Source organism: Thalassophryne amazonica, chromosome 4 (genome assembly GCF_902500255.1).
Source record: "Thalassophryne amazonica chromosome 4, fThaAma1.1, whole genome shotgun sequence".
NCBI lineage: Eukaryota > Metazoa > Chordata > Actinopteri > Batrachoidiformes > Batrachoididae > Thalassophryne > Thalassophryne amazonica.
This window is the reverse complement of record NC_047106.1, coordinates 133,701,942-133,716,646: the sequence shown is the minus strand read 5'-3', so window position 1 is coordinate 133,716,646 and position 14,705 is coordinate 133,701,942. Positions and strand designations below refer to the sequence as shown.

At 38.7% G+C, this 14,705-nt stretch overlaps 3 protein-coding genes across 3 annotated transcripts in view; all 3 read right to left on the bottom strand.

Moving 5' to 3' along the window:
* LOC117508781 (claudin-4-like) overlaps positions 1–11,526 on the bottom strand; it is a 55,170-nt gene extending 43,644 nt beyond the window's left edge. Inside the window, exon 1 of the mRNA XM_034168610.1 lies at positions 11,396–11,526. The gene's annotated coding sequence lies outside the window, so the exon portion shown is untranslated. The remainder of the gene's footprint in view (positions 1–11,395) is intronic.
* On the bottom strand, positions 5,166–6,639 carry LOC117508784 (claudin-4-like). The gene has a single exon (XM_034168612.1). The coding sequence runs from the start codon at positions 6,578–6,580 to the stop codon at positions 5,948–5,950; it is 633 nt and encodes a 210-aa protein (XP_034024503.1). The 5' UTR covers positions 6,581–6,639; the 3' UTR covers positions 5,166–5,947.
* LOC117508785 (claudin-4-like) lies at positions 9,172–10,317 on the bottom strand. The gene has a single exon (XM_034168613.1). The coding sequence runs from the start codon at positions 10,187–10,189 to the stop codon at positions 9,566–9,568; it is 624 nt and encodes a 207-aa protein (XP_034024504.1). The 5' UTR covers positions 10,190–10,317; the 3' UTR covers positions 9,172–9,565.
* Positions 11,527–14,705: the final 3,179 nt, after the last annotated feature.

Here is a 14,705-nt window from a genome sequence, read left to right as displayed (position 1 = left end):
ACAGAGTGCAGAATAAGAGGACGTCTTAAAGAAAAATTAACAGGTCTGTGTGAGCCAGAATTCTTGCTGGTTGGTAGGTGTTCAAATATTTATTTGCAGCAGTAACGTACAAATAAATTATTAAAAAATCATACATTGTGAGTTCTGGATTTTTTTTTTTTTTTTTTAGATTATGTCTCTCACAGTGGACATGCACCTAAGATGAAAATTTCAGACACCTCCATGATTTCTAAGTGGGAGAACTTGCAAAATCGCAGGGTGTTCAAATACTTATTTTCCTCACTGTATATATATATCAATCAATCAATCAACTTTTTTCTTATATAGCGCCAAATCACAACAAACAGTTGCCCCAAGGCGCTTTATATTGTAAGGCAAGGCCATACAATAATTATGTAAAACCCCAACGGTCAAAACGACCCCCTATGAGCAAGCACTTGGCCACAGTGGGAAGGAAAAACTCCCTTTTAACAGGAAGAAACCTCCAGCAGAACCAGGCTCAGGGAGGGGCAGTCTTCTGCTGAGACTGGTTGGGGCTGAGGGAAAGAACCAGGAAAAAGACATGCCGTGAAGGGGGGCAGAGATCGATCACTAATGATTAAATGCAGTGATGCATACGGAGCAAAAAGAGAAAGAAACAGTGCATCATGGGAACCCCCCCACAGTCTACGTCTAAAGCAGCATAACCAAGGGATGGTCCAGGGTCACCCGATCCAGCCCTAACTATAAGCCTTAGCGAAAAGGAAAGTTTTAAGCCTAATCTTAAAAGTAGAGAGGGTATCTGTCTCCCTGATCTGAATTGGGAGCTGGTTCCACAGGAGAGGAGCCTGAAAGCTGAAGGCTCTGCCTCCCATTCTACTCTTACAAACCCTAGGAACTACAAGTAAGCCCGCAGTCTGAGAGCGAAGCGCTCTAATGGGGTAATATGGTACTACAAGGTCCCTAAGATAAGATGGGACCTGATTATTCAAAACCTTATAAGTAAGAAGAAGAATTTTAAATTCTATTCTAGAATTAACAGGAAGCCAATGAAGAGAGGCCAACACGGGTGAGATATGCTCTCTCCTGCTAGTCCCCGTCAGTACTCTAGCTGCAGCATTCTGAACCAACTGAAGGCTTTTTAGGGAACTTTTAGGACAACCTGATAATAATGAATTACAATAGTCCAGCCTAGAGGAAATAAGTGCATGAATTAGTTTTTCAGCATCACTCTGAGACAAGACCTTTTTGATTTTAGAGATATTGCGTAAATGCAAAAAGGCAGTCCTACATATTTGTTTAATATGCGCTTTGAATGACATATCCTGATCAAAAATGACTCCAAGATTTCTCACAGTATTACTAGAGATCAGGGAAATGCCATCCAGAGTAACGATCTGGTTAGACACCATGCTTCTAAGATTTGTGGGGCCAAGTACAATAACTTCAGTTTTATCTGAGTTTAAAAGCAGGAAATTAGAGGTCATCCATGTCTTTATATCTGTAAGACAATCCTGCAGTTTAGCTAATTGGTGTGTATCCTCTGGCTTCATGGATAGATAAAGCTGGGTATGATCTGCGTAACAATGAAAATTTAAGCAATACCGTCTAATAATACTGCCTAAGGGAAGCATGTATAAAGTGAATAAAATTGGTCCTAGCACAGAACCTTGTGGAACTCCATAATTAACTTTAGTCTGTGAAGAAGATTCCCCATTTACATGAACAAACTGTAATCTATTAGACAAATATGATTCAAACCACCGCAGCGCAGTGCCTTTAATACCTATGACATGCTCTAATCTCTGTAATAAAATTTTATGGTCAACAGTATCAAAAGCAGCACTGAGGTCCAACAGAACAAGCACAGAGATAAGTCCACTGTCCGAAGCCATAAGAAGATCATTTGTAACCTTCACTAATGCTGTTTCTGTACTATGATGAATTCTAAAACCTGACTGAAACTCTTCAAATAGACCATTCCTCTGCAGGTGATCAGTTAGCTGTTTTACAACTACCCTCTCAAGAATCTTTGAGAGAAAAGGAAGGTTGGAGATTGGCCTATAATTAGCTAAGATAGCTGGGTCAAGTGATGGCTTTTTAAGTAATGGTTTAATTACTGCCACCCTAAAGGCCTGTGGCACATAACCAACCAACAAAGACAGATTGATCATATTTAAGATCGAAGCATTAAATAATGGTAGGACTTCCTTGAGCAGCCTGGCAGGAATGGGGTCTAATAAGCATGTTGATGGTTTGGATGAAGTAACTAATGAAAATAACTCAGACAGAACAATCGGAGAGAAAGAGTCTAACCAAATACCGGCATCACTGAAAGCAGCCAAAGATAACGATACATCTTTGGGATGGTTATGAGTAATTTTTTCTCTAATAGTCAAAATTTTGTTAGCAAAGAAAGTCATGAAGTCATTACTAGTTAAAGTTAATGGAATACTCAGCTCAATAGAGCTCTGACTCTTTGTCAGCCTGGCTACAGTGCTGAAAAGAAACCTGGGGTTGTTCTTATTTTCTTCAATTAGTGATGAGTAGAAAGATGTCCTAGCTTTACGGAGGGCTTTTTTATAGAGCAACAAACTCTTTTTCCAGGCTAAGTGAAGATCTTCTAAATTAGTGAGACGCCATTTCCTCTCCAACTTACGGGTTATCTGCTTTAAGCTACGAGTTTGTGAGTTATACCACGGAGTCAGACACTTCTGATTTAAAGCTCTCTTTTTCAGAGGAGCTACAGCATCCAAAGTTGTCTTCAATGAGGATGTAAAAGTATTGACGAGATACTCTAACTCCCTTACAGAGTTTAGGTAGCTACTCTGCTCTGTGTTGGTATATGACATTAGAGAACATAAAGAAGGAATCATATCCTTAAACCTAGTTACAGCGCTTTCTGAAAGACTTCTAGTGTAATGAAACTTATTCCCCACTGCAGGGTAGTCCATCAGGGTAAATGTAAATGTTATTAAAAAATGATCAGACAATATATATATATATATATATATATATATATATATAAATATATATATATAAATACACAACATCAAGAAAACATAAAAACACAACAATCAGACTTGGACCTTCATTCTCCTGCAAAGATGTCAGCATCACCAAACACCTCTGTCAAGTGACTTAATGATTCAGTAACCTTTCCCAATCGTCTCTTAAACTTAATGGGCCAAGAGAAATGAATGGTGAATAGACTGCATTTATATAGCACTTTTCCATATGCATCAGACACTCAAAGCGCTTTACAATTATGCCTCACATTTACCCGATGAATAAATTTATTTTGCCCAATTGCGTAATAGCCTCTGATAATGGAGGGATAATATATCAAAATAATTGTAACTCTTAAATGGTTAATGTAATATATGAACTAAAAACCTTGAATTAAAGTTAAAGGTCTGCCCGATAAGTACATCATGACTGCTTCATTTCAATTCCATTGTGGTGGTTTACAGAGACAATAATGTCAAATTATGTCACTGTACAAAAACTTTTTGACCTGACTGTATCCATCTATCTACCCATCCAACCATATATTTATTCACTTATTAACTAATTCATTCATTCATTCATTCATTCACTCACGATTTTTTAAAGGGATACTATGCCTCAGTTTCTCCCAAGTGTATAGGTAAAACTCCAGGGGCCTGTATGTACGAAGCATCCTAAGGCTAAAAATAGCTCCTAGTGACGTTATTCTAAGAAAAATCTTAGAATTTCTCGAATTATTAGACATTTCTTAGAATTTTTCCTTGGTAAGATGAAAGTTGTCCACAAAGCACCTTAGGCTTTAAGAGGGCTCCTAAGGTGCCAAACTGGTAAGAGTAGTGAGGAGGACTTTTAATAAGCCAAAGAGTGTCTTAAGCAGACAAACTGCTAAAAAAGACAGAGAGGAAGCACAGATATTCTCAATATGTAGGATGACAGTGAGTCAGTAGCATGCTACCAGCTTGATATACGTAATTATTTATGTTAATTTACTGTCCTAATGGATTTAGAAATTGTTTAGGTTGTTGTTATCATATACTCGTACAGACATTACTATTATTATTATTGATATTTTATTTTATTATTATTTCTATTTCATTTGATTTTTAAATGGACAACAATGGAAATGTGTTTTCACTTTCTTGTGTCATGCATGTAATTTTAACATATTTACAATTATATTATGTACTTACATTGAACTTATTTATAAACTCACACTCCCATGCACACTTTTAATATGTAGATAATCGGCATGTGAATGAGATATGTTCAAACATCTTCAAGCTGTGTAACAATTCATTTTGTTGTGAACTGCGTGGAATGAAAGACAAGTGAGATCTTTTGTCTTTTTGACACTCTGCCACAAGGAGGCGCTCTTATTTTTCAGATAAAACAACACAGACAGCATCAAACACGATACACTTTTCACTTATGGTGACAACATGGTGACACTTAACTCACTAAACCAATTGAACTACAAAAACACAATAAATAAATAACATTAACAACACTGTTAAACTAACATGAACCACAATAACAACATTTAAAACCCCAAAACCCAGAACTCCCATATTGCATTGCACCACAAGAGTTTACAGGTTTAGCAACTGACCTGCGATCACTCTAGTTTAATTTTGCTGAGTATCATTATCATGATATTAAATTATTTTCATGATTACACATTTCTTAATGCAGTTATATGATCGGTTGATTTTACTGTTCATTAATATGTAGAAGCGCAGAGTGCATTTATTATTTTATTTCCCCTTCCCATTCCGTGACAACCAATCACAGCTCTTACAGGACCACGTCATACCTAGCAACAGGGTCAACCCCGCCTCCTCACTAAGATAGGAGTTTCAGTCTCCTTCTCACTCAGACTCGCTCTCAGACACCCCCGACTCACTTTTAAGCTAAGATTCCTTGCCAGGAAATTTTAGGTTAAGTTAGGAGCTAATTGAGAGAACTTTGAGATGCTTCGTGCATACTGGCCCAGGCACTTTGCTTCATTATACACTGAAAAAAAGAGAATAGTTGAACCAACTTAAAATGCATTACAACTGTTAAAACCTGAATGAATTAAGTTGTTTGAACTTAAGTTTGTAAGTCAGAGTTACTTAATTCATTCAGGTTTTACCAGTTGTAGTGCTTTTTTAAGTTGGTTCTTTTTTCAGTGTAGGTCTTTTCTTGGGTTGTCTTACAAGTACTTTAACACTCATCCACCAGTGAGATTATCGTTTTTTTTTTTACAGATTCAGAAGATTACAAGCTTCAGAAGTACAGAAATATAACCTGCATCAACATGAATTAGGAACAATTACTGTTGCATCAAAATGCAAATAAAAAGTTTTTACAACAGCTTTACAAAAAAGAACAGATTCTTAGCATAGTGTTTTTAATTCCAACTACTATTGTGTGCAGTGATAATTCAGTCACCACAGATTAGGAAAGTGTTACATAATTTCCTCCATTATTCATTTAATGAATTGCCACAAAAAACATTTCTAGATGACAGTTATTGAAGTTGCCCATTTCAAATATTTCCAACCATCATACACAAGACTTTAACACTCAGCACATCCTGCTTTTGTCACATGGATGTATAATTCCAACAACCAATTTTGCCTTGATTTTTGAGTGTAGTTCCTATTTAACTGGCTCCAGTCTTTCTGTTGGCAGATATGTAGACGGCTCAGTTCCATTTAGATGGTTGAGTGATCCAGGAATCACAGTCCGAGGGCCTCAAATCAGGGAATCTAACCTTATTCACGTTGTTAGTTGCTAATATAATGATGACAAAGAAGCTGTGAGAAATAAAGATACAAATAAAAATCATCATACTGTTGCAGCGGTTGATCTGAAGATGTGAACACTTTTCCAGTCAATGTGTTGACCTCTGGTGTTGGAGAATTGTAGCCATTGTGTTTGACCTCCAGCATCCACATAGGAAATGTAATGCATCTTATACATATTCTCTTGTTGAAGCACTGGACTTCACAGGTGTGAATTTGGGCACATAGTGGTACTGTTCATTTTTGGGGGGGCAGTTCCAGCACAGCAGCCCCCCTCCCATCAGCAGCAGTGCAGAGGCTGCCCAGCCGATGTACAGGGCCGCTCCTAACTCATACTTCTGGGCCACCTGCAGCGGGTTGTAAAAGTTGACGATGACGGTGTGGGCTGTCCACGACACGGGAATAAGGCAGAGCAACCCCGAGACGATGAAGAAAATTCCAGACAGGATGCAAATCCTCGCTTTGGATCGCTCATCCTCAATGCAATTGGTGCATTTCCCACCAGCGATGGACAACACCATGCCAAAGACCCCAGCCAGGATGGAAATGATGATCATGGCGCGACCAGCCTGCAGGTCCTGAGGCAGCGCCAGCATGGAGTCATACACTTTGCATTGCATCTGGCCTGTGCTCTGAACCACGCAGTTCATCCACATGCCCTGCCAGATATTCTGTGCCGTGATGATGTTGGCACCGATGAAGGCAGTGACCTTCCACATGGGCAACCCGCACACCACCATGACCAGAAGCCAGCCGATCAAAGCCATGGCCATGCCAATGATCTGGATCCCCTGAGAAACCATGGCTGTGCTTTGTTCCTTGCAGAGTTGAATCCCAAAAGAAACACAAGTAGGATGGTTGTGAGGGAGTATTTATAGAGTTTCAGTGTGTACACACTCACATGTATGTGGGTATGTTGTGTGATGCAGCAGTTCTCAGCCCTTGATGCTGTTTGCAGTTTACACATAAACAGACACCTAATGACCTTCAGGACTGTTAACATGTCAGAATTCTGCAGCATCAAGGTCGCTTTTCTTATTCACCAATAAGGCAAAGAAAACTGTTAAGTGACCAGTGAATGCAGTTATGTGAAAATCTCATAATCAGTTATTCAACTGGAAAAAGCTCTCAAAAGTTTCTAAAAAATCCTAAAAAAAAAAAAAATAATAATAATAATAATAAAAATTACTTGTTACTTTGATTAAGAATCTGATCTGGGAAAACTACATTGAGACTCAACAAAGAGCGAATGTGCTAAGACTATAAAACAGAGAAGGTCCATAATTACACAGTGTAAGGGAGTATTGTTTGTGGTCCGGTGTGTCTGTCTGTGTGTGAACAAAATAACTCAGAGATTTGATCCAGTTTGTAACAAAAGTGATAGAGTGAGTGAGGGTCAGCATTGCAGAAAGTGTTTTTATTTTCTCTACCAATTAAGTTTTTGTGTTTGTTTGTTTGTCTTTTTCTGAACAGCCTGGGGCCCACAATTTTTCATATATCATTATGATATTTTTACTGAAGATTCATATCCTGATAGGCAAGAAGTGATTCAATTTTCAAGGTTGTAGGTTAAAGGTCAAAGTCAGGAACAAGCTTGGAAAATTGGAAAAATCCCTATCTTTAACATTGAATAAACATTCAAATGTGCATAACTCTGTCAAAAAAGACAACATTTCTTTCATATTTGAGAGATTTATGTAGGATGGTATTCTTTATCGACTGACAAAGTTTGATCTGGATCTGATCCAGATTATGGATTTTGTGGACATTTCAATTTAATATTGAAAAGCCCATTTGATGTACATTTTGCATTATATCTAAATCAAAAGTGCCTCAATCACTCTCATTTATGACAAAGAGGTACAAAGTGGCACTCTCAATGAATAGACTACACTCTAAAAATGAGCCGCTGTCTCAATGAGAAAACGAGATATAACAATTTGCATAGATTTTTTAAAAAAGTTGTTTCAACTTTTTTGTTTCAACTTTCAACTGACGTCTCTTCAAGACTTCTCTAATTGAGTTGAAATAACTTAAAAAAAAAATCGATGCAAATTATTACATCATGTTCTCTTGTTGACACAGCGGTTCATTTTTAGAGTGCAAGTTTGATCCGCATCTGTGTTGCGGAGTTAACGGTTGACTGAGGAATTGCATAATGCGCAGTGGTTTCCAATCATTTTTCTTTTGAGCCCCCCAACACACACACATACACACACACACACACACACACACACACACACACACACACACACACACACACACACACACACACACACACACACACACACACACACACACACACACACACTTGTACCCAAGAAAGGGCGAGCCCCCCCAGTGCAATTGAATGCCCCCAAAAAGGAATAAAGTGATGTGTTACAATTTTCCCCCAATAAATAAATAAAAATATACATGATAGGTTTTCCCCCTTCTCTCTTTGGTTCATCCCCCAAAAAATTATATTTTAATTAGCTTTGATTGGGGGTTAAGTGTGTTATTATGACTTCATATAATAGACAAAGTTTTCATTTTGACAACCCCAGAGCAGACAAACCCTGAGGCCCTCGATAAAAGAGAGGCCCAGATCCCAGGTTGGGAAACAGGTTATTATGGTACCACTGAATCACAAAGAATTCATTTGCATCACTCTGTGTCAAACATGGAATGCGTGGGTGTTGCACCCTCTTGTCAGTTTAAAATTAAAATATTTGCCACCCACTAATAAATACGTATGATGTGATGTGACAAACACAACGTAACAGCTCAGTTTTGATTTGTTGCCGATTGGGACATAAGAGATACAACAGGGTGTGATACATCGTGCTACGTTTTTGTACAGCAAGAGGCAGTGTTGCACAAGTAATAACTCAGAGCGAGCATGTCAGGACCAAGACCTGACAGCTTAATCTCCTGAAAGAAATTTCCCTAAACAGTTTCAAACATTAAAGAAAACTGCCAAACTTCTGAATCTCAAAACTCCAGAGAATGAAAAAGTGAAGTTATTAAAACTCACTGTGGTAAGTTACAAGATGAAACATTTATATTTTTAAGTTTTTGCATTGAGAGGAGGTCATGTTGAAAGGTCATGATGGGGAGTTTCTCATCACCCCCTGCAGAGGGGTGTGAATCCCCCTGCAGGTCACCAGTGCACTCCACTGGAAAACGGCTGGGTGGACGCAACTGTTAACGTGGTAGTAAGAGAAATTATGTGCTCTGGTAAGTTAGTCTGGAGTAATTTACAATATCATAAATTATTCTGAGGGCAAGTTATTAGGAGCCAAATTTTATATCTAGTTAATACTGTGAAACATGTATTTTAAATCTTAAAGTTTAAAACTTATAAAAATATTTAATTTTATAAACTCTAAAATGAACATACAGAACAACAAAAGTAAGTTCGAAAACATTTTATTTACAATTTCACACAGTCATATATAGTCCTCACATCTCAATAAAACAGAATATAAAAAGGTACAAATTGATAAAAAATAAAAAAAATGCACAAAATTAGCATGCACAAAACAAGCACATATTTTTACAGCACATAAACCATTCTCTCCTGTGACAGAGTTTTGGAATGCTGTCTGTAATAAACCATTGGTTGGGTGTGGTTCATGTCTCATAGCTTCATTTTGACATCCTGACGTGCCAAAGCTCCACATGAAAGTGTCAAACCGTACTTTACACACAAATTAAAACCGACATCACACGTTTTGTGACAATATAAATGAAAAACATATGGACCAAAATGCCATTTGAGTCTATTTTTGAGTCTCTTGGTGTTCTCAAACGTAGCCCTTTGGTGCGGATGAACGGGGGGCTGAGTATTTGGCAGAGTAGTTATCCTTGGGAGGACAGTTGGCACAGAGAAGTCCACCACCGATGATGAGGAGCGCAGCAGCTCCCCAACCAATGAAGAGAGCAGCTCCCAGCTCTCTCTTCTGAGAACCAGCCAACAGTGGATTGTAGAAGTTGCTGATGATGGTGTTAGCCGTCCAGGACACAGGGATGAGGCACAAAATCCCGGCAATGATGAAGACTGCTCCAGCTGCCACACAGATCTTGGCTTTGGAGACCTCATCCTCCACACAGTTGGTGCATTTACCTCCTGCTATGGCTAGGATGATGCCAATGATGGAAATGAGGATGCAGATGATGAGGAGGGCACGGGCAGCCTGGAGGTCCTGGTCGAGGGCCAACATGGAATCATAAACTTTACACTGCATCTGGCCCGTGCTTTGGACCACGCAGCTCATCCAGATGCCCTCCCACGTCGTCTGAGCGGTCACGATGTTCTGTCCGACAAAGGCCGTCACCTTCCACATGGGCAGGGCACAGGCAATGATAGCCCCAATCCAGCCGAAAATGCACAGGGCAATGCCCATAATCTGAAGGCCAGCTGCCACCATGTCTCCTCAGAAACGTTCTTGCACGGTCGTAAAAAGAGTTGTCTTTGGATATCAGTAAAGTCTTGCCTGAAAGATCCTCAAGAGTCAATGTGTGGGTAAGACTGGAGTGGGACTTTTATACGCTTGACATGGGAAGGGCTTTGTGCACACATACATTGTCGCACAAAGCTGTGACGTGATGCTCCCCCCCCCCCCCCCCCCCCCCCCCACCCACACACACACACACACTCCCAGGTGAGGATGTGTCATCATGTAGGTTTTAGGCTCATGAAAGTTAAAGGTGGAAGAACCAGCATGTGAGTCACAGGTGCAGACAACAAAAATACTTAGAAAAAAATCATCAGCCACGCCTTCCGAAATATGCTGTTGCCTGTTATTCCTTAGTTTAAAGGTTTCTTTATTTATTATTATTTTTGTTCATAAAATATTTCACAGAACTAAATGATGCATTTTCTTCTTTTCCCAAAGCAATGATGAAATAAATGTTTGACAAACGTGAGGAATTTTTGTGTTTTAATTATTTGCCAAGTTGCCTGTTAATCTTTGATCTTTACTGTTTGATCTCCTTCACTGTTGAATTTCATGTCTTTGAGCAAAACTTCAAAACACAAACTTGTCTTTTTCTCACATCTGCTGAAATGTGTCCAAATCACAAACCAAAAATGAAAAAGTCGTATGTGTTCTTGAAAGTTTGAGCACATAAAAATATGTTTCAGATGTTAATACATCCTCCTTCTTATCCTCTTCTTCAGAGTTTGAGCATTTTTTTTTACAGACATTTACAGTCAAATAAATTTGACTGAAAAATTTACAAAATGCTCTAAAAATAGTGTAAATCTGCTCTTCATAAAACTGACTTTGACAAAGTAGGATTTTAGAGGAGATTAAACTGTCGGTAAGGCCAAGTTAGTAACTTTAATTTGTAGCCAAATAAACTGCATATTCAACCTGACATAAACGGACCTGTGCACACAGCGGCGCACGTTTGTATAGCCAACATCCAACATGTTTCATATTTTTAAAGATATAGTGGGAATTAAAAATCGAGAGCAACACAACTTATTCACCCAGTTGTAAAAACAACAACAACAACAACAACAAAACAAAACAACAAAAAACAACAACAAAAAACACCATCAGATTACAAGATATGAGAATGAGCAAAAATACATTTATTGCGTATTAACAAAACAGATGAAATCTGACCTTACAAAGATATCTTGACAGCTTTCTCCGACGGAAATGTGCGAGGTTCTGGACAGTGATCCGACTTGGTTTAAGGACAGTTTTCCACACCGGTGACAAGACATCAGGGAGATGTTGGGCACACGGAGAACACAAAGCCAAAGGAGTCCTGGTTTAAAAAAAAAAAACAAGTGAATCGTGATAGGGGGCGAAGAGCCGTAGAGAGAAAATCAGATCTTTTCAGAAATGAATGGAAGCAGTGTTTAAGAGCCAAAAAGTGCCTTTGGGATTATAATGGCTCTATTTTATCCAATCCAACATACGTTCATTAAAGCCACTTGGGCCTGGATTTGGGGATTGGGTTCCACACAGAAGGAGGTAGAGAGGAATTTCAGCAATTAAGACTGAGGAGAGACGAGCGGATTCAGAGCTCAGGTCACAAGTTAAACCACTGATGGGACTAAAAAAAAAGTTTCAGTCTTAAATTCACAAACAAAATATGAGATGTGTTTGCAGCTGCTTTCTGAACCTCTGAAATCACTGCATCAGTCAAAGCAGGATATGTGCATTAATGTGACTATTTAGAACTGCGATAAAGGGAATTCTTAGCCTTTGATGTTGCAAATACATTTTTTTGCCATTAATTCAATTATGATTCCTTGGAGAAAGAACAGCAGCTCTGTGGTTCAAACAGGTACAACACTTAACTCTGACATTTGTGTGTCAGCAGGTATTTGGTAGACAAGCCCAGACTTCACAGTAACTGTCGTCTTTTGCCCTCATTAAGGAGTCCAACCCATCAGTCAAACTGGCTGGGTCATGATGCACAGAAACCAAGCACAAAATGTGTTTACCAGCTCAGCCTGGAGAGCAAACACAAGCACCGCATGTCTGGAACACAGTGGCCTTTCAGAGTGTACAGGAAATACGTGCATACAGTTACAAAACATACATCTGCCAAGTTCAACAAGAATCACTGCTTGAATATGAGGGGTTATTCAAAAAGATCAACACAGTCATAGTAGTTAAGGTGCAGTTAGGACGAGCCACAGCTTTTGGGCGTGTCGGCACTGACTACTAGTTCAATGAAATCTTGAGAATCCTTGATCGTCATTCAATGCAAAGTTTTAACCGTGGTTTTGATGCCATATATTTTGTTGTTTGAGTAGCTGTGCATTGCAAAAATAAGACTTTTTAACTTTAAAAAGTTAATCTTATAATGTTAATCTTATAATGATTCAGATTATTATAATTAAGATTATAATAATCTTATAATGACTGGATGAGAAATCAGTTTTGTTTTATTTTGTTTTGTTTTATTTTGTGTTTTTTGACATTTCTGTCATAGCCATGAATAACAGATGTATGGATTCATGCAGAAAAAAAGTGTATTTTAGAAGAAAAAAAAAAAAAAGTTACCTACAGCTAAAAATATAAAATTGGCACATGGGTAACTGAATTCATAGTAAATCTTCATAACTGATTTTCTTTGGACAAGTCAGGGGATGGATACGTGAACATTTCTAATCACTGAATATGTCATATGTAAAACTCACAACCTGCCATACGTACCATTACCGGCAAAAATATGGCAAAAGCTTGCTTGAGACTTGCATGTTATTTGTGTTTTCATTGCTGTAGAGAGTCGCAGACTGGCTGCGGAGAGGTTTGGTCCTGCACATGCAAATTCTACGGGTCTCACAAAAAAAAAAAAATCAAGAATGCTTACAGTACATACCAGACCCGTACTCCTTTTGTACACCTGAAGCAAGTCAGGAGCGCGGCTAGTAGGGGCTATGCGATGATAGTAAGATGCACGAGTGACACATGGTCATTGTACGAGTGACATGCCTCAGAAGTACTACAAATACTCCACACTTGCGATTTGTGCGGCCCGCAAAAGAGGAGTAAATCTCACTTTCCACCCCTATGTGTGTCGTGCATGTAGTGCATGCGACACAAGTGGCAAGACTCCCACTATATATATTGGGGAGATCCTATAGCGTGTCGCATTGTAGAAGGGAAGAAGATGACTTTCGCCATACCGGTACATGACTGAGGGTGTTGGACCTCCATAGGCAGATGATAGAAGCTGAGGACAGGCACAAGCTACCATGCTAATCATGTAAGTCACAAGTGCGGCCTGTACGCCTGGCTTATGAAACTGGTTGCACACATATACTGATCACATGCATCAGAAATAAGCTTTGCATGGGCTAACGATGCACTGTTCCCCACGCCTCATGCAAGTCAGGCATGCAACCTGTCCTTTATAAGTACTATGTCCATACTCTTTCCCAAACCTTCCCGCGGATTCCTGCATCCCGGCTGTGAGCTACCAAACCCTGTGATGCGTGCTTGTCCAAAACATGTACAGCAAGTTGCGAGGTAGGCCTTCGACTATATTTACATGAATCATTAAGAAATACATAGTATACCATGGTACTGTATGTAAATCTGTCTGGAGTAAGCAGTTTGAAAAAACTGAGTGACAATGCAAAAAAGAACTTAGTGAGGGAAGCCACCAAATATAGGCTGAAGTTTCACTTATAAAATGATGTCTTCTCTATTAATGTCCTCCTTTCTCACATGGGTTTTGCTTTAACTGTAGCATTTAAATATTAAAAGCTCTTAAAATGATGCTGCGTTTTTTTTTGTTGTTGTTGTTTTTTAGCCAAAACCAACCAATCCATCAGACATGGTTTTTGTGTAAATAAAATCAATGATGTAACCAAGAAATGCCCATAGTTACACTGTTTGGATTGTTTAGGTTTCAGGTATCACGTGCGTATGAGTCCGTGTACGTGGGCTGTGTCTGTTTTTAGCGTGTGATGTCATCACTGCATGCCCCGAGGCCGTTCCACTGTGGTCATAGTTTCAGTGCATGTCGTGTTATCTTCACTGAGTCATACGTGTTTGTCGGGTGTGACACATTATCACATGATACAAACAAAAACCTGACAGCTTCCTCAAAGATGACGAAAAAGAAAACCTTCAGTGTTCAGTGTCATTTTTCACTTTATTCATTTCTGTTCTCAGTTTTTATTTATATATATATAGACTCTCAGTGGAAGCTATAGGAAGTGTTTATCTATTAACTATTGATGTATTTTTTCTGGAAATCCTATAAACTTCTTTTCACTTCTCAAATATCACTGTGGTTGTCTGATATATGATATATTTAACTGAAATTGCTGATCCAAACAACCAATGATTTATAAAGGAAAATCATGGAAATCATCAGGGGTGCCCAAACTTTTATATATTTTTTAGCGCAGTGCTCTAGTTATTATTTTATGACAAACACCTGGAATAATCTGTCTGAAGGATT

Coding starts and splice junctions, on each gene's coding strand:
- LOC117508784 (XM_034168612.1), bottom strand. CDS start 6,580: ATGGTTTCTCAGGGGATCCAGATCATTGGCATGGCCATGGCTTTGATC.
- LOC117508785 (XM_034168613.1), bottom strand. CDS start 10,189: ATGGTGGCAGCTGGCCTTCAGATTATGGGCATTGCCCTGTGCATTTTC.